The 19825-nt window shown below is 39.3% G+C and overlaps 1 protein-coding gene across 1 annotated transcript in view; it reads left to right on the forward strand.

Annotated features, from left to right (window-relative positions):
- The window catches only part of LOC102156503 (lipoxygenase homology domain-containing protein 1-like), a 106819-nt gene that overhangs the window by 42379 nt on the left and 44615 nt on the right, over positions 1-19825 (forward strand). Inside the window, exons 6-9 of the mRNA XM_038579324.1 lie at positions 16882-16957; positions 17813-17889; positions 17996-18027; positions 18179-18308. Of these exons, the coding sequence (XP_038435252.1) occupies positions 16882-16957; positions 17813-17889; positions 17996-18027; positions 18179-18308 (315 nt within the window). The remainder of the gene's footprint in view (positions 1-16881; positions 16958-17812; positions 17890-17995; positions 18028-18178; positions 18309-19825) is intronic.

Below are 19825 nucleotides of genomic sequence, written 5' to 3' on the forward strand. Positions count from 1 at the left end.
CTTATTTCAGTCAACATACCACCTACCAGTTCCATCCAAGTCGAAGTAAATGGTAGGTTTTCATCCTTTCTGATGTGTGGGAATATTCCATTATATATATACACACACACACACACACACACACACACACACACACATACTGCATCTTTAACCATACATCTGTCGAAGTACATCGTAGCTTCTTGCACATTTGGCTCTTGTGGACATTGCAGCTATGAACACTAGGGTGCGGGTGTACCGGCGTTTCACTACATCTGTATCTTTAGGGTAAATACCCAGTAGTGCAATTTCTGGGTCATAACTTCTGGAGGAACCTCCATACTGTTTTCCAGAGTGGCTACACCAGCTTTCATTCCCACCAACAGTGTGAGAGGGTTCCCCTTTCTCCAAATCCTCTCCAACATTTGTGGTTTCCTGTCTTGTTAATTTTAGCCATTCTCACTGGTGTGAGGTGGTATCTCATTGTGATTTTGATTTGTATTTCCCTGATGGCAAGTGATGTGGAGCACTTTTTTTCATGTGCTTATTGGCCTTGTGTAGGTCTTCTTCAGAGAAATATCTGTTCATGTCTTATGCCTATTTTATGACTGGAATGTTTGTTTCTTGGGTTTTGAGTTTGGTAAGTTCTTTATAGATCTTGGATACTAGGCCTTTATCTGATATGTCATTTGCAAATATCTTCTCCCATTCTGTAGGTTGTCTTTCAGTTTTGTTGACCATTTCCTTTGCTGTGCAGAACCTTTTTATCTTGATGAAGTCCCAGTAGTTCATTTTTGTTTCTGTTTCACTTGCCTTCATAGATGTGTTTGACAAGAAGTTGTTTGGCCAAGTTCAAAAAGGGTGTTGCCTGTGTTCTCCTCTAGGATTTGGATGGATTCTTGTCTCACATTTAAATCTTTCAACCATTTTTAGTTTTATCTCTGTGTAGTGTAAGAGAATGGTCCAGTTTCATTCTTCTGCATGTGGCTGTCCAGTTTTCCTAATACCATTTATTGAAGAGACTGTGCCTTTTCCAGTGGATATTCTTTCCTGCTTTGTCAAAGATGAGTTGAACAAAGAGTTGAGGGTCCATTTCTGGGTTCTCTACTCTGTTTCATTGATCTATGTGTCTGTTTTTGTGCCAGTACCATACTGACTTGATCACAGCTCTGTAATATAGCTTGAAGTCAGGCATTGTGATGCCCCCAGCTTTGATTTTCTTTTTCAATATTCCTCTGGCTCTTCAGGGTCTTTTCTGGTTCCATACAGATCTTAGGATTATTTGTTCCAACTCTGAAGAAAGTCCATGGTATTTTGATAGGGATTGCATTGAACGTGTAAATTGCCCTGGGTAGCATAGATATTTTCACAGCATTTATTTTTCCAATCTGTGAGCATGGGATGTTTTTCCATTTCTTTGTGTCTTCCTCAGTTTCTTTCAGAAGTGTTCTGTAGTGTTTAGGGTATAGATCCATTACCTTTTGGTTAGGTTTATTCCTAGGTGTCTTATGCCTTTGGGTGCAATTGCAAATGGGATTGATTCCTTAATTTCTCTTTCTTCAGTCTCATTGTTAGTGTATAGAAATGCCACTGATTTCTGGGCATTGATTTTGTATCCTGCCAATTGGCTGAATTACTGTATGAGCTCTAGCAAACTTGGGGTAGGGTCTCTTGTGTTTTGTATGTACAATATCCTGTCATCGGCTAAGAGGGAGAGTTTGACTTCTTTGCCAATTTGAATGCCTTTTATTTCTTTAGGTTGTCTGATTGCTCAGGCTAGGTATTCTAGTACTATGTTGAATGAAAGTGGTGAGAGTGGACATCCCTGTCATGTTCCTGACCTTCAGGGAAAAGCATGTAGTTTTTCCCCATTGAGAATGATATTCTTTGTGGGATTCTCATAGATGGCTTTTAAGATATTGAGGAATGTTCCCACTATCCCTACACTCTGAAGAATTTTGATCAAGAATGGATGGTGTATTTTGTCAAATGCTTTCTCTGCATTTATTGAGATGATCATATGGTTCTTGTCTTTTCTTTTATTGATGTGATCTGTCACATTGATTATTTTACAAATATTGAATCACCCTTGCATCCCAGGGATAAATCCCACTTGAATGTAGTGAATAATCCTCTTAACATACTGTTGGGTCCTATTGGCTAGTATCTTGTTGAGAATTTTTCATCCATGTTCATCAGGGATATTGTTCTGTATTTCTCCTTTCTGGTGGAATCTTTGTCTGGTTTTGGGATCAAGGTAATGCTGGCCTCATAGAATGAATTTGGAAGTATTCCTTACATTCCTAACCTTTGAAACAGCTTTAGTAGAATAATTATTATTTCTTCTTTAAATGCTTGGTAGAATTACCCTTGGAAGGGATCTGGCCATGGACTTTTGTTTCTTGGGAGGTTTTTGATAACTGCTTCAATTTCCTCTCTGGCTGTTAGTCTGTTCAGGTTTTCTATTTATTCCTATTTCAGTTTTGGTAAATTGTAGGTTTTGAGGAATGCATTCATTTCTTCCAGATTGTCTAATTTGTTGGCATATAATTCCTCATAATTCATTTTTAAAATAATTTGTATTTCCTTGGTATTGATTGTGATCTCTCCTCTTTCATTTATGATTTTATTAATTTGAGTCTGTTTTCTTTTTAATAAGTCTGGATAGGGGTTTATCTATCTTATTAATTCTTTCAAAGAACCAGGTCCTGGTTTCCTTTATCTGTTCTACAGTTCTTCTGGTCTCTATTTCATTGAGTTCTGCTCTAATCTCTGTTTTTCTTCCTCTGCTTGCTTTAGGCTTTGTTTGCTGTTCTTTCTCCAGTTCCTTTAGGTGTAAGGTTAGCTTGTGTATTTGAGATTTTTCCAGTTTTTTGAAGGAGGCTTGTATTGAGGTGTATTTCTCTCTTAAGACTGCCTTTGCTGTATCCCAAAGATTTTGTACAGTTGTGCTTTCATTTTCGTTAGTTTCCATGAATATTTTAAATTCTTCTCTAATTTCCTGGTTGACCCATTCATCTTTTAGCAGGATGCTCTTTAACCTCCATGTGTTTGAGTTCCTTCCAAATTTCTTCTTGTGATTGAATTCTAGTTTCTTTTTTCTTTTTTTTTTGAATTCTAGTTTCAAAGCATTGTGGTTTGTAAATATGCAAGAAATAATCCCAATATTTTGGTATCAGCTGAGACTCCATTTGTCACTCAGTATGTGGTCTGTTCTGGAGAAGGAATGTGTATTCTGTTGCATTAGGATGGACTGTTCTGTATATATCTGTGAAATCCATTTCATCCAGTGTGTCGCTCAAAGCCCTTGTTTGGTGATCTTTTGCTTAGAAAAGTTGTCCTTTGCTAAAAGTGCCATGTTGAAGTCTGCTACTATTAATGTATTATTATCTATGTGTCTCTTTATTTTAGTTATTAATTGATTGACATAATTGGATGCTTCCACATTAGGGACATAGATATTCATAATTGTTAGGTGTTCTTGTTGGATAGACCCATTAAGTATGATATAGTGTCTCCATCTCTTTGGTTTAAAATCTAATTTATCTGATATGAGGATTGCCACTCAGCTTTCTTTTGAGGACCATTTGCATGGTAAATGGTTCTCCACCCCCTCATTCTCAGCTTGAAGGTGTCTTTAGGTCTAAAATGAGTCTCTTGTAGACAGCACATAGATGGGTCTTGCTTGTTCTTTATCCAGTCTGATACCCTGTGTCTTTTGATTGGATCATTTAGCCCATTCACATTCAGACTATTGAAAGATACAAATTTAATGTCATAGTATTGCGTATACGGTTCCTGTTTCTGGGCTGTATACGCAATACAGCTCTCTCTTCACTTATAGGGTACTTGTTAATATTTCTTGCAGAGCTCGTTTGGTGGTCACATATTCTTTCAGTTTCTGCCTATCCTGGAAGATCTTTATTTCTCCTTCTGTTATGAATAACAGCCTTGCTGGTTAAAGTATTCTTGGCTACATGTTTTTCTCATTTAGTACCCTGAATATATCATGCCAGCCCTTTCTGGCCTGCCAGATCTCTGTGGATAGGTCTGCTGTTAATCTGATATTTCTCCCCGTATAAATTAGAAATCTCTTGTCTCAAGCTGCTTTTAGGATTTTCTCTTTATCTCTGAAATTTGCAAGCTTCACTATTATACGTTGGGGTGTTGATTAGTTTTGTTGATTTTGAGGGGGGTCCTTTCTATCTCTTGAGTATGCATGCTTGTTTCCTTCCTGAAATTAGAGAAGTTCTCAGCTATGATTTGTTCAAACATTCTCTTTGTTCTGGTTCTCTCTCCACACCCTCTGGAATCCCAATAAGACAAATATTATTTTCTCAAACTATCGCTTAATTCCCGGAGTCTCTCCTTGGAGGCTCTTAGTTGTTTTTCTCTCTTTCCTTCAACTTTCTTCCTTTCCATCAACTTGTCCTCTATATCACTCAATCTCTCTTCTGCCTCATTAACCCTAGCTGTTAGAGCATCCAGTTTAGACTGCATCTCAGTTAAAGTATTTTTAATTTCTGCCTGCCTAGATCTCAATTCTGCAATAAGAGAATCTCTATAGAGTATATACATAAAAGGCTTTACTCAAGAGCCACCAGTAATTTTATAATTGTAATCCTGATTTCTATCTCTGACATTTTATTTAAATCCATATCCATTAGATCTGTGGCACAGAGTATTATTTCTGGTTCTTTTGTGGTGAATTTTTCCTTTTAGTCATTTTGTCCAGTGCAGAATGGCTGTATGAGTAAACAGAGTAAAAAATATCAACCATGACATAAAAGAAAAAGACCACTAAAGTGAAAAAACAAATAAAAAATAGTAAAAATTTAAAAAAAGGTGTGGGGGGGGGATGTTGTGGGGGAGAAAGAATATAGAACCAAGATGGTGATCCTCTTGGTACTGAGTGTATTTTGGTCTTTATGTTAGAAGGTGCTAAGTTCCAATTGATATAAAGAAGGAAAACATATAGAGAGACAACAGCAACAAAAAACAAAAACAAGACGACAAAAGAAGGGGGCAGAATGGGAAGGAAAGGAGAATATAATCTCACAGAGTGGACCAACATGGTGCTCCAAATTGGTTCTGAGTATGTATTTTGGGCCATATGTTAGAAGGTACTAAATTCCAAAATTATAAAGCAAAGACCAAAAGACCCCGAAACTTATATATCCACAAAAATTCAGTATGTTGAAGCCAAAAATGAAGAATATATCTATGACATGCAATTGTAAAAATATAAAAGTCAAAAAGGAAAACAACTTAAATATGAAGAATTGATAAAATATTGTAGTTAAGGCAGGATAAAAAGAAAGAATATTGGAAATTTTTCACCTGAAAGATAAATCATAAGGAAAAAAAACCTCGAGTTCTGTATACTATTATCCCTCAGTAATGGAGCTATCCACTGCTGCTTGGTCAATAAACTTGCTGTTCCCCTGTTCTTCCAGCTGGTCTTCTCGGGAAGGGGCCCGATGTGCTGATTCTCAGGTGTCTGTGCCTGGACAGAGATGCCCTGCCTATTGCTGGGTGGCTGGGCTCAGTGTAAGCTGTTTGCTCTGTGAGGCCTTTTTTCCCTGGAGGCTGAATCTCTCCAGGGTGAAAGGAGTAAAAGAAAAAAAAATGGTAGCCCGGTCTCCAGCCCCAGAGCCAAGAGCTCCCAGTGTGTACTGAACTGCAGTCTCTCAGTGCACACTGGCTCAGATTTCCTGGGGGACAGGCGGGGGGATACTGATTTGTACAATTTGAAGGGTACCAGGTGGTGGGAGAACTTTTGCCATCTTGTCTGCTCACCGGCTCTGCCTCTCCCAGAGGGAATGGAGGATAGCCCACTTCAGGCTGCTGCCTGGGCCCTGGGCTTTCACCCACTCCCAAGTGTGCACCCACTCTCTCCTAGGTGCCCAGGGAGAGTTGCTGCATTCCAGTCCTTTACTGGGACCTAGGACAGCATTGGTCCCCCAATCTGACCACAGTTTGTGTCACAAGTTGAGCTTTCTCCTGGGTGCCCCTATTTCTGTGTCTCTGGGAATATTGACACTTCACTGCTCATCCTGAGATTCTGCCCTATTTCACCACTGAGTGCTTTTCAGGCAGGGAAGACTCTGTCAGGAGCAGATTTCTAAAGGTACTGATTGTACACGGTATCGCTATCCTGTAGCCAGCTTACGAAGACTCCCTCCCTCCTGCCGTCTATCTTCCAATATATCCCCTCCACTTCTCTTCTCGGACTCCAGCCTTGTAAGAAGTGATCACTTTTCTCTCTGTAGTGTTCCAGCTATTCTTTCTTTACATCTCAGGTTGAATTCACAGGTATTCAGGATGGTTTGAAAGTTATCTTGCTAAATATGATAGACCAGATGAAACAAGGACCCCTACTCTTCCACCATCTTGCCTCCTTTCTATTTTAATATTTTTAAAGGCTTGTCCTTTTCTAATTAACTTTTAGAAAAGCTTGTCCATATCTACAGTAAAACTTTCTGGGATTTTGATGGGAATTACATCAAACCTAGAGATTAATTTCTTGAGAATTGATGCCTTTACTATGTTGGGATTTCTAATCCATGAATATAGTATGGATATGGCTCTTCATTTGTTTAAGCATTATTTGATTTCTTTACTCAGCATTTTAAAATTTTCAGCACACAGATTCTGGACATGTTTTGTTAAGTTTGTATCTAAATAATCTCCAGAGTGATTTTAAGTGACATTGTGGTCTAAATTTGAGTTTCCATATGTTTATTGTTAGTATGTAGAAATGTGATTGATTTTGTATGGTGATTTGTCTTGTATCCAAAACCTTATTCAACTCACTTTATAGTTCTGGAATTTATTATTATTTTTTGTAGATTGTTTGGAATTTTATCTATAGACATTCATGTCATTTGCAAATAGGAAAAAGCAGAGCAAGCTGGGGCTAGCTAGTCAGCACTCTACTAACTCCCATCCCTGGTGTTAATGAGTTCTAGTGGGGGCTCAGTGTCCACCCCCTATCTAGCATCATGAGGTGGGTTGAGGCAGGACAATATGGAGTAGTTGACACTTGATTTCCTCTTCCCCCATCAGTGAAGCCCAGTGACCTGAGCTTCTTCTACTCATGGGTAACACCAACAAGGCATAGTGAGGTAGTGGAATTGGGACTAGTTAGTACTCTTCAGACTCCCTCTCCCTTCCTTGGGGCCCAGTGTGGAGCTGAGTTTCGGTCCCTACCCCACAGCAGTAAAGGATGTGACTCAACTCCGCTCTCCCCCTCCTTATGGGAACAGAGGGTCACACCAGGGATATTACTCTCCTCAGAGGCAGTGAGGCAGTGAGTATGCCTTACTTATTTTTGTAGGAAGGTATCAGTGGGCAGGAGGAGGGGGTGAGCTGTCCGGTTGTCTACAGGGAGTCAATGCCCCATTTCCACCTGAATGGTGTCAGAAGTTGAATGCGTGTGAGCACACACACACACACACACACACAGCTTATTCTACACACCAACAGGAGGTACTGCTGCTAAAGAGATTAATTAGGACTCAGAGTCTCATAAAATTATATCCAAGATATCTAGGATACCTTAAAAAAATCACCAGTCATATAAAGAACTTGGAAAAATGGCCAAAAAATAAATCTTTAGTATTATACAAAGAAATATAATATTTAAAATTTAACCTATTTATTTTATTTTTAAAGTTCAATTTGGCAACATATAGTATAACACCCACTGCTCATCCCATCAAGTGCCCTCCTTAGTGCCCGTCACCCAGTTACCCGCCACCCAACTCCCCTTCTGCAACCCTTTGTGTGTTTCCCAGAGTTAGGAGTCTCTCATAGTTTGTCTTCCTGTTGTTCCCCACTCAGTTTCCCTCCTATCCCTTATAGTCCCTTTCACTATTTCTTTTTTTTTATATTTATTTATTTATTTTTTATGATAGTCACAGAGAGAGAGAGAGAGAGGCAGAGACACAGGCAGAGGGAGAATCAGGCTCCATGCACCGGGAGCCTGATGTGGGATTCGATCCTGGGTCTCCAGGATCACGCCCTGGGCCAAAGGCAGGCGCCAAACCGCTGTGCCACCCAGGGATCCCCCCTTTCACTATTTCTTATATTCCACATATGAGTGAAACCATATGATGATTGCTTTTCTCTGATTGACTTATTTCACTCAGTATAATATCCTCCAGTTCCATCCATGTCAAAGCAAATGGTAGGTATTCATCCTTTCTGATGTCTGAGAATATTCCATTGTATATATAGACCACATCTTCTTTATCCATTCATCTGTCGAAGGACATTGTGGCTCCTTCCACAATTTGGCTCTTGTGGACATTACTGCTATGAACGTTGGAGTGTAGGTATCCTGGCATTTCACTGCATCTGTATCTTTGGAGTAAATACCCAATAGTGGGGTATCTCATTGTGGTTTTGATTTGTATTTCCCTGATGGAAAGTAAAATTTAATCTTTTTTCTTATCAAATTTTGTAAAATTTTAGTTAACCCATAAGGCTAGTTTATGGTGTATAGAAAACCCCTAAATTTCAGCGAATTACAGTGATATTTATTTTATGTTTACATGGTCTTTTGGCTGCTCTTGGCTCCACATGACTGTTCTTGTAGATAATATGTTTTTATATAGGTACTTTTAATCTAATTACTAATGAAATCTATTAACTCAAAGTATTTTAAAATCAATTTCTTTGGGCACCTGGGGGGCTTAGTCAGTTGAGTGTCTGACTCATGTTTTGCTCAGGTCCTGATCTCATAGCTGTGGGATCGAGCCCAGAATTAGGTCTGCATGCAGCAAGGAGTCAGCTTGAGATTCTCTCTTCTTCTTCCTCTGACCTCCCACTCATGCTCTTTCTCTCTCTGAAATGGATAAAAAAATATTTAAGTAAAAAACATTTAAAATCAATTCCTTCTCATCTCCAAGGGTTTTACAGTCTTCTCAGTAGCTCTTTTTTTAAATAATAAATTTATTTTTTATTGGTGTTCAATTTGCCAACATACAGAATAACACCCAAGTTCATCCCGTCAAGTGCCCCCCTCAGTGCCCGTCACCCATTCACCACCACGCCTCACCCTCCTCCCCTTCTACCACCCCTAGTTCGTTTCCCAAGTTAGGAGTCTTTATGTTCTGTCTCCCTTTCTGATATTTCCCACACATTTCTTCTCCCTTCCCTTATATTCCCTTTCACTATTATTTATATTCCCCAAATGAATGAGAACACACAATATTTGTCCTTCTCCGATTGACTTACTTCACTCAGCATAATACCCTCCAGTTCCATCCACGTTGAAGCAAATGGTGGGTATTTGTCATTTCTAATGGCTGAGTAATATTCCATTGTATACACACACCACAACTTCTTTATCCATTCATCTTTCGATGGACACCGAGGCTCCTTCCACAGTTTGGCTATTGTGGACATTGCTGCTAGAAACATCGGGGTGCAGGTGTCCCGGCATTTCATTGCATCTGTATCTTTGGGGTAAATCCCCAACAGTGCAATTGCTGGGTCGTAGGGCAGGTCTATTTTTAACTCTTTGAGAAACCTCCACACAGTTTTCCAGAGTGGCTGCACCATTTCACATTCCCACCAACAGTGCAGGAGGGTTCCCTTTTCTCCACATCCTCTCCAACATTTGTTGTTTCCTGCCTTGTTAATTTTCCCCATTCTCACTGGTGTGAGGTGGTATCTCATTGTGGTTTTGATTTGTATTTCCCTGATGGAAAGTGATGCAGAGCATTTTCTCATGTGCATGTTGGCCATGTCTATGTCTTCCTCTGTGAGATTTCTGTTCATGTCTGTTGCCCATTTCATGATTGGATTGTTTGTTTCTTTGGTGTTCAGTTTAATAAGTTCTTTATAGATCTTGGAAACTAGCCCTTTATCTGATACGTCATTTGCAAATATCTTCTCCCATTCTGTAGGTTGTCTTTTAGTTTTGTTGACTGTATCCTTTGCTGTGCAAAACCTTCTTATCTTGATGAAGTCCCAATAGTTCATTTTTGCTTTTGTTTCTTTTCCCTTTGTGGATGTATCTTGCAAGAAGTTACTGTAGCCGAGTTCAAAAAGGGTGTTGCCTGTGTTCTTCTCTAGGATTTTGATGGAATCTTGTCTCACATTTAGATCTTTCATCCATTTTGAGTTTATCTTTGTGTATGGTGAAAGAGAGTGGTCTAGTTTCGTTCTTCTGCATGTGCATGTCCAGTCTTCCCAGCTCCATTTATTGAAGAGACTGTCTTTCTTCCAATGGATAGTGTTTCCTCCTTTATCGAATATTAGTTGACCATAAAGTTGAGGGTCTACTTCTGGGTTCTCTATTCTGTTCCATTGATCTATGTGTCTGTTTTTGTGCCAGTACCACACTGTCTTGATGACCACAGCTTTGTAGTACAACCTAAAATCTGGCATTGTGATGCCCTCAGATATGTTTTTCTTTTTTAAAATTCTCCTGGCTATTCGGGGTCTTTTGTGATTCCACACAAATCTTAAAATAATTTGTTCTAACTCTCTGAAGAAAGTCCATGGTATTTTGATAGGGATTGCATTAAACGTGTATATTGCCCTGGGTAACATTGACATTTTCACAATATTAATTCTGCCAATCCATGAGCATGGAATATTTTTCCATCTCTTTGTGTCTTCCTCAATTTCTTTCAGAAGTGTTCTATAGTTTTTAGATCCTTTACCTCTTTGGTTAGGTTTATTCCTAGGGATCTTATGCTTTTGGGTGCAATTGTAAATGGGATTGACTCATTAATTTCTCTTTCTTCAGTCTCATTGTTAGTGTATAGAAATGCCACTGATTTCTGGGCATTGATTTTGTATCCTGCCACGCTGCCAAATTGCTGTATGAGTTCTAGCAATCTTGGGGTGCAGACTTTTGGGTTTTCTATGTAGAGTATCATGTCATCGGCGAAGAGAGAGAGTTTGACTTCTTTTTTGCTAATTTGATGCCTTTAATGTCTTTTTGTTGTCTGATTGCTGAGGCTAGGGATTCCAGTACTATGTTGAACAGCAGTGGTGAGAGTGGACATCCCTGTCTTGTTCCTGATCTTAGGGGAAAGGCTCCCAGTGCTTCCCCATTGAGAATGATATTTGCTATGGGCTTTTTGTAGATGGCTTTTAAGATGTTGAGGAATGTTCCCTCTATCCCTACACTCTGAAGAGTTTTGATCAGGAATGGATGCTGTATTTTGTCAAATGCTTTCTCTGCATCTAATGAGAGGATCATATGGTTCTTGATTTTTCTCTTGCTGATATGATGAATCACACTGACTGTTTTTTGAGTATTGAACCACCCTTGTGTCCCGGGGATAAATCCTACTTGGTCATGGTGAATAATTTTCTTAATGTACTGTTGGATCCTATTGGCTAGTATCTTGTTGAGAATTTTTGCATCCATGTTCATCAGGGATATTGGTCTGTAATTCTCCTTTTTGGTGGGGTCTTTGGTTTTGGAATTAAGGTGATACTGGCCTCATAGAACGAGTTTGGAAGTACTCCATCTCTTTCTATCTTTCCAAAGAGCTTTAATAGAATAGGTATGGTTTCTTCTTTAAACGTTTGATAGAATTCCCCTGGGAAGCCATCTGGCCCTGGACTTTTGTGTCTTGGGAGGTTTTTGATGACTGCTTCAATTTCCTCCCTGGTTATTGGCCTGTTCAGGTTTTCTGTTTCTTCCTGTTCCAGTTTTGGTAGTTTGTGGCTTTCCAGGAATGCGTCCATTTCTTCTAGATTGCATAATTTATTGGCGTATAGCAGTTCATAATATGTTTTTAGAATCTTTTGTATTTCCTTGGTGTTGGTAGTGATCTCTCCTTTCTCAGTCATGATATTAATTTGAGTCTTCTCTCTCTTCTTTTTAATAAGGCTGGCTAATGGTTTATCTATCTTATTAATTCTTTCAAAGAACCAACTCCTGGTTCGGTAGATCTGTTCCACGGTTCTTCTGGTCTCGATTTCATTGAGTTCTGCTCGAATCTTTATTAACTCTCTTCTGCTGGCTGTAGGATCTATATGCTGTTTTTTCTCTAGCTCCTTTTTTTTTTCTAGCTCCTTTAAGTGTAAGGTTAGCTTTTGTATTTGAGTTCTTTCCAGTTTTTGGATGGATGCTTGTATTGCGATGTATTTCCCCCTCAGGACTGCTTTTGCTGTATCCCAAAGATTTTGAACAGTTGTATCTTCATTCTCATTAGTTTGTATGAATCTTTTTAATTCTTCCTTAATTTCCTGGTTGACCCTTTCATCTTTTAGCAGGATGGTCCTTAACCTCCACGTGTTTGAGGTCCTTCCAAATTTCTTGTTGTGATTTAGTTCTAATTTCAAGGCATTATGGTCTGAGAATATGCAGGGGACGATCCCAATCTTTTGGTATCAGTTCAGACCCGATTTGTGACCCAGTATGTGGTCTATTCTGGAGAAAGTTCCATGTGCGCTTGAGAAGAATGTGTATTCAGTTGAGTTTGGATGTAAAGTTCTGTAGATATTAGTGAAATCCATCTGGTCCAGTGTATCATTTAAAGCTCTCGTTTCTTTGGAGATGTTGTGTTTAGAAGACCTATCGAGTGTAGAAAGCGCTAGATTGAAGTCACCAAGTATAAGTGTATTATTATCTAAGTATATCTTAACTTTGGTTATTAATTGATTGATATATTTGGCAGCTCCCACATTCGGGGCATATATATTGAGGATTGTTAAGTCTTCTTGTTGGATAGATCCTTTAAGTATGATATAGTGTTCCTCTTCATCTCTCACTACAGTCTTCGGGGTAAATTTTAGTTTATCTGATATGAGGATGGCTACCCCTGCTTTCTTTTGAGGACCATTTGAATGGTAAATGGTTCTCCAACCTTTTATTTTCAGGCTGTAGGTGTCCTTCTGTCTAAAATGAGTCTCTTGTCGATAGCAAATAGATGGGTCCTGATTTTTTATCCAGTCTGAAACCCTGCGCCTTTTGATGGGGTCATTATGCCTGTTCAAGTTTAGAGTTACTATTGAGAGATACGAGTTTAGTGTCATCATGATATCTATTCAGTCCTTGTTTTTGTGGATTGTTCCTCTGGACTTCTTCTTAAAGGGAAATTTTAAGAGTCCCCCTTAAAATTTCTTGCAGAGCTGGTTTGGAGGTCACATATTCTTTCAGTTCCTGCCTGTCTTGGAAGCTCTTTATCTCTCCTTCCATTCAGAATTAGAGCCTTGCTGGATAGAGTATTCTTGGTTGCATGTTTTTCTCATTTAGGACCCTGAATATATCCTGCCAGCCCTTTCTGGCCTGCCACGTCTCTGTGCATAGGTCTGCTGTTATCCTAATACTCCTCCCCAGAAAAGTCTGGGATTTCTTGTCTCTTGCTGCTTTAAGGATCTTCTCTTTATCTTTCGAATTTGCAAGCTTAACTATTAAATGTCGAGGTGTTGAACGTTTTTTATTGATTTTAGGGGGGGATCTCTCCATTTCCTGGATCTGAATGCCTGTTTCCCTTCCCAGATTAGGAAAGTTTTCAGCTATGATTTGTTCATATTCGTATTCTGGATCTCTGTCCCTTTTGGCACCCTCAGGATCCCCAATTAAATGTACATTTTTCTTCCTCGGGCTGTCATTTATTTCCCTTAATCTATCCTCATGGTCTTTTAATTGTTTGTCTCTTTTTTCCTCAGTTTCCCTCTTTGCCATCAACTTGTCTTCTATGTTACTCACTCGTTTTTCCACCTCGTTAACCCTCATCGTTAGGACTTCTAGTTTGGATTGCATCTCATTCAATTGATTTTTAATTTCTGCCTGATTAGCTCTAAATTCTGCAGTCATGAAGTCTCTTGAGTCCTTTATGCTTTTTTCTAGAGCCACCAGTAGCTGTATAATAGTGCTTCTGAATTGGCTTTCTGATATTGAATTGTAATCCTAATTTTGTAATTTTGTGTGAGAGAGGACTGTTTCTTATTCTTTCTTTTGAGGTGAGGTTTTCCTTCTAGTCATCTTGCTCAGTGCAGAGTGGCCAAAAACAAGTTGTATGGGAAAAAGAGAAAAAGAGAGGAGAGAAATAAGGAAAAGAGAAAAAGAAAAAGAAAAGAGGAAGAAAAAAGAAAAGAGGAAAAGAAAAAAGAAAAGAGGAAGAAAAAAAGAGAAAAAGAGAGAAGAAAAAGAGAAAGAAAGAAAGGGCGGGGGAAGTAAACAGAAATTAAAAAAAAAAAAACGGGGGAGTATCTTCTGATTCTCTATATTTTAAGTCCATTGACTTCCCCTGGAACTTGTCCATCTAGGTGGTCTTCTGGGGGAGGGGCCTGTTGTGCTGACTTTCAGGTATTAGCACTTGGGGGAGCTGCTCTGCGCCCTGCCTGGTGCAGGGCTCAGTGGGGGTTGTTTAACCCGTGAGGCCCCAGGAGGAACAACCACAATGGCAGCGGCCAGCTCTGGAGCCCTGGAGTCAGCTCCTGCAGTAACTACAGAGCTCTCAGTCTGCAGGGCCTGGAGGCTCCGGGGTGGGTCTGCTGATCTGCTCAGCTTGGGGCAGGAGCGTCCTTCCTGTCCTGGGCCCTCCTGGCCTCTTCCTGTCCAGGGGGAGGTCGGATCCTGTGCTGTGTCCCCGGTGCCCTGTACTCCTGGGCCTGCACTGTTGGATTCGCGCTCCCAGCTGCGTGCCACCCGAGCTCCTCTGAGCTGCTCTGAGCTGCTCCTGGGTCAAGCGGTGCCCGCTGCAGCCATTTAGGGAGCTCGGCGCACTCTCCCTGGGGTGCAGGTGACTGTTAGTGTCCCAGGGAGCCTGAGGGCATCCCCGCCCTCCTGGGGTCTTGCACTAACTCCCTGCGAGCCCCTTTCCGCCCGGGAAGAAAGTTGGTGCAGCTCCTGCTTCTCCAGGCGGGGCTTTCCTGTCCTGTGGCCACTTGCTGGCCTTAGCCCGGCTCCTCCTGGGACCTCTCCCCCTTGGATGCCTTCTGTTTCTTTATTTCTTCCCCCCCCCCCCCCCCCCCCCCCCCCCCCCCCCCCCCCCCGTCTTCCTACCTTGATAGACGCGTGAACTCTTCTCACTGTAGCATTCCAGCTGTTCTCTCTTTAAATCTCAGGCCGAATTCATAGATTTTCAGGATTATTTGAAGGTTATCTAGTTAATTTGGTTGGGGACAGGTGACTTGGGGACCCTACTCTTCCGCCATTTCACACATCTCCTCTCAGTAGCTCTTAAAACCCATTTCAGAATTTTAGTAACATTTTAATTTTCCTTAAAGGAGACAATTCTATTCTTTTTTTTTTTGCCTTTTGGTAAAATTTAAAAATGAAATAATGCATTTTGGGAATGACATTTTAGGCATAGGGAATGTCATGTGTAGAGAAATGATGTGTAAATTATGATTATTAATTATCTATGGCAGTGGTTTTCTTTTTTTTATTTTTTTTTAAAGTTTTTTTTAAATTTTTATTTATTTATGATAGTCACAGAGAGAGAGAGAGAGAGAGAGAGAGAGAGGCAGAGACATAGGCAGAGGGAGAAGCAGGCTCCATGCACCGGGAGCCTGATGTGGGATTCGATCCCGGGTCTCCAGGATCACGCCCTGGGCCAAAGGCAGGCGCCAAACAGCTGCACCACCCAGGGATCCCGGCAGTGGTTTTCAAAATATGGTTTTGGATTTCAAAGTGTGGCTCCTGGATCATCAGCATTGCCTGAAATCTCATTAAAAATTCCATTCTTGGGGCAGCCCCAGTGGCCCAGCGGTTTAGTGCTGCCTTCAGCCTGGGGTGTGATCCTGGAGACCTGGGATCGAGTCCCGCGTCGGGCTCCCTGCCTGAAGCCTGCTTCTCCCTCTGCCTGTGTCTCTGTCTCTATCTCTCTGTCTCTCTCTCTGTCTCTGTCATGAATACACAAATAAAAAATCTTAAAAAAAAATTTCCATTCTTGGTTTCTTTTGTAGGATGACCAGTCATTCTGGCTTGCCTGTAGTTGTCCTGGTTTTAGCACTGAAAATCCTGCATCTTGGGAAATCCGTTTCTCAGAAAAACTGGGACAGTCACTTAGGTTCCTTATCCTGGGCCTACTACATCAGAAATTGTGGGGCCCAGCAATATGTGTTCTTATAATCCCTCTTGGTAGTTCTGATGCATGCTAAAGTTGGAGGATCATTGATCTAGGGAACTATGAAGAGTTTGGCATGGTTCCATGATGGGAGTATGTAATAAGGGATGAAATTAAAAAGTAAACAGAGGCTAGGCAGTGAAGACCCTTGTATGCTTTGTTCAAGAATTTCATCCTGTAGCTGGTATTAACTCATAAACTGAAGGATTTTTAATTAGAGAAGTATAGATTTTGTGCTAAGTCTTTATACAGATTAAACTAGTATGTCTAGTTAAAATATTTTATCTATAAATAAAATTAAATTATATTTTAACAAGCTCCAGTTTGCAAATTAATATAAAATAAAATATTTAAAAGATTACTGTCTTCATGTATACTAGCTCAGTCTGTGTTCTTCAACAGAGGTTCTGAATGTTTATTTTCTAGCTTCTCAAAATATATTCTTGCTTCATATATGAACTTTATGTGTATGTTTTGGAAGTAGGAGTATTGTTAACTCATTAGATATATATTTTTTGGAAGATAGGTCCAGGAATATAAATGCAATTTATGAAATCAAGAGAAATTGCAGAATTGTTCTGTTTTCAGGTGCTTGGAAAATCATGTTGAAGTAGATACCATAAAACATGAAGCCTTAAACATGTTGTACTTTTGGTACCTGTATAAAAAATATTTTTAAATGCTTCTTATAGCTTACTTCTCATATTTTGCTTTATTTGATGTATTAAAGTTTTATGGTGCACAAAGCCTTTATGTATATTTGAAAGCTATGACCTCTTTTCAAAACTTCAGGTAATACCTGGACAATACATATTCACACAGCATTTTTCTTTCTTTAATTTGTGTTTAGGAAATGGCTGGTTTCTTGATGATGTTGTAATCAAGGATCCCACAACAAATCATGAATATAACTTCTTCTGTCACAGGTTTGTAGGTGTGCTTTTATGTTGAACAAATTCATTTCATATTGGTTCCAAATTCATGTATTTTGGAGAAATGGATAGCTTATTCAATTATTCTTTGTCACTGATGCTTTGTTGGGTAATTTTTTTGAAAAATAATTTTAGGGGCTTGTGCTTCTATTTAGAAAGATATACATTATTTTATCATCATTCTTGATGATGTAAGTAGAACCTACCTTAATTTACCAAGAAAGATTTTAAAAATATTATTTTTCTTTATATATCAGTAAGGAGAACAAAAGTCTCTGGCAAGAAAATTGATTCCTTTTGGAGTAGGTCCCAAATTAAGTTCAAATATAAGAAATGTACAAAATAAAATTTGCATGTGGCTTTTTATATGGTGATAACATTGCTAACCCACTGTCACTAGACATTGAGTTTTGGGTTATTTTTCTGATAGTACTGATAGTTTGCTTTTTCTTTCAACACTTACCTGTCTCTTTCCTCATGGAACCAATAATAGCCATTTATGAAATAACTGATTGTAGTTTGAACTGTTGTTGATGGCTAACAAACAGGTTAACATCATTGGTCCAGTGGATGTAAGATCTATGACCTGGGTAGGCTACCTGGTTACTTGTGGATTAGGGAAAGGCATGTTTCATCTGGAACCTGATAGCAGCTTCTCCTACCTCCTTTGTGCTCTCTTAGTCATTTTAAGCATTTCCTTTTCCATTTTCTGCTCTGCTCTTACCAACAAGATACCTATGATTTTTTTCTAGTTCCTCTTATCCATTATTTCTGACTTGGCTCCATAATTCCTAGTGGTTAGTGTAAGTATAAAGCCACAATATTTTTGATACACCTTTCTTTCTACAGATGGCTGGATCAAGGGGAAGATGATGGTAAGATTGTAAGAGAACTGTATGCCAGGGATAACAGTATCGTCTTTGCAAGTGAGTGTCATGTATACACATTTCTTAGAAAATTCTGTATTATGATGATTGAGGAAAGCATGACTCTGCTGAAATTAATAATTCTCTCTTTCCTTTATACCTTCAGAGCAGAAGCTAGAACTTAATAGAAAAGAAACAGTAAGATTTTACTTTTGGTTTTAAATTGTTTGGTACAAATAGTGTCCAAATAAGTATTTTGTGTGTCAAATCAGTATATAATTTAGTAAGCAGTGTTTCTTGGTAATTTGTCTTCTTATATTGTTGTTTTTTGTTTTGTTTTTGTATTTAGTGGGCTGCAGAAAGATGGAAGTTTATGAAAGGAAATACTCTTCAGTTCTACAACAGGGTCACTGGAGGGTTTGTCCGTCTACATCCAGATGGCACAGTTGATGCAGTTGGAGATAAGACAGACAAATATGGTAAAATTATTTAGCAAGCAAGTGGTGCTGTGGCAGTTTTGGGAACTGGAGGAAGGCCGGTTTCTAGACCTAGTTTAATTTGCAGTTTTATTTCTTCTTTTCACATGGTCCAATATTAAGTCATTTAAATGATTCACTATCTGCATTAATGAAATAAATAATCAATAGATGACAGGCTTTAAATCGAGGCCAACACTGTCATTATACAGAACAGTACACCGTGAGAAAACTTGAATTTGCTATTAACTGAAGAATAAACTGTAGGCAATTAACATTAATTGTTCATAAAAATCAGCAGTTGTAGCTCTTGAATTGGCCATTTAAGGCATTAAGTTGGTTTTACTAAATATTAAGTGCCTATTCTGTTTAAAACGTTGTGTTAAATAATTTGAGGGCCATAGGAGTAACTAAGACATTATTCTGAATTCCAGAGAGTCACAAGCTAATAAGGAAGACAAACACATGCAATTCTAAATGTAGCTAGTGTCATAATAAAGGTATAGAGGAAAAACTAGGCAAAGAAAATCTAGATTTGATGTTCAGTGAAGGCATAACCATAAGAATTCATGAAGAAGGGGTAAACTGATAATGGTAGATCTTTGACTATAAACCCAAACCACTAACTCTTTTTGAAACAGATTTAGTATTTAAACAAAATTTGTCAGCTACATCTGTGAATGTAACTTGCTGTATTTTGTTAGAAACTTTTGTTCGAATAGCCTGTAAGATGTGCTGGAGATATTTAACCTGTAAGCATTTTAAAAATGTAACCGCCTGGGATGCCTGGGTGGCTCAGCAGTTGAGGTTCTGCCTTCAGCTCAGGGTGTGATCCCGGGATCGGGGAACAAGTCCCACATCGGGCTCCTGCGGGAAGCCTGTTTCTCCCTCTGCCTATGTCTCTCTCTCTCTCTTCTCTGTCTCTCTCATAAATAAATTAAAAAAAAATGTAACCTCCTCTACCTTATGTTACAGATCCCAAAGAATAATCCAGTTTTCTCCTCTATGAAAGCATGTAGGAGTTTAAGAATACTTCCTAGTAACTTTTTTCCCCCAAAAATTAATGTATTCCTTAGAATTTTTTTTTTAACCTGTTGCTTCCCATTTGGGATGATTTACCTACTTAGATCAGTCAAAATGACCCTATATAACCTATTGCCTTGGGCTGGTTCTCTTTTTCCTCACTGGATATAGTGGATTGTATTTCCAAATGTGTTCAGAAAAACAAGAGAGCCCAGTCAAAGACCAAGACCATTCATTTCCCACAGCGAATGCAGCAGCCAGAGCAACATCTTGCTTGGTTCCCCACGTCCCAATCCCACCATATCCTGAGGCAAGGGCCTGATGGTACTTGCATATGTGGATGAGTGCATGAACGGGGAGAAATCTCCAAAGCAGGAAACTCTGGTTTTATATAGGATTACCCATCCTTCTTTACAGAAAGAGAGAGACAGACAGACAGACAGACAAACAGATACAGAAAGAGAAGAGACAGAGAGCACTTATCTTTTTTCTGGAAT

The sequence above is a fragment of the Canis lupus genome, chromosome 29 (genome assembly GCF_011100685.1).
Source record: "Canis lupus familiaris isolate Mischka breed German Shepherd chromosome 29, alternate assembly UU_Cfam_GSD_1.0, whole genome shotgun sequence".
Taxonomy (NCBI): Eukaryota; Metazoa; Chordata; class Mammalia; order Carnivora; family Canidae; genus Canis; species Canis lupus.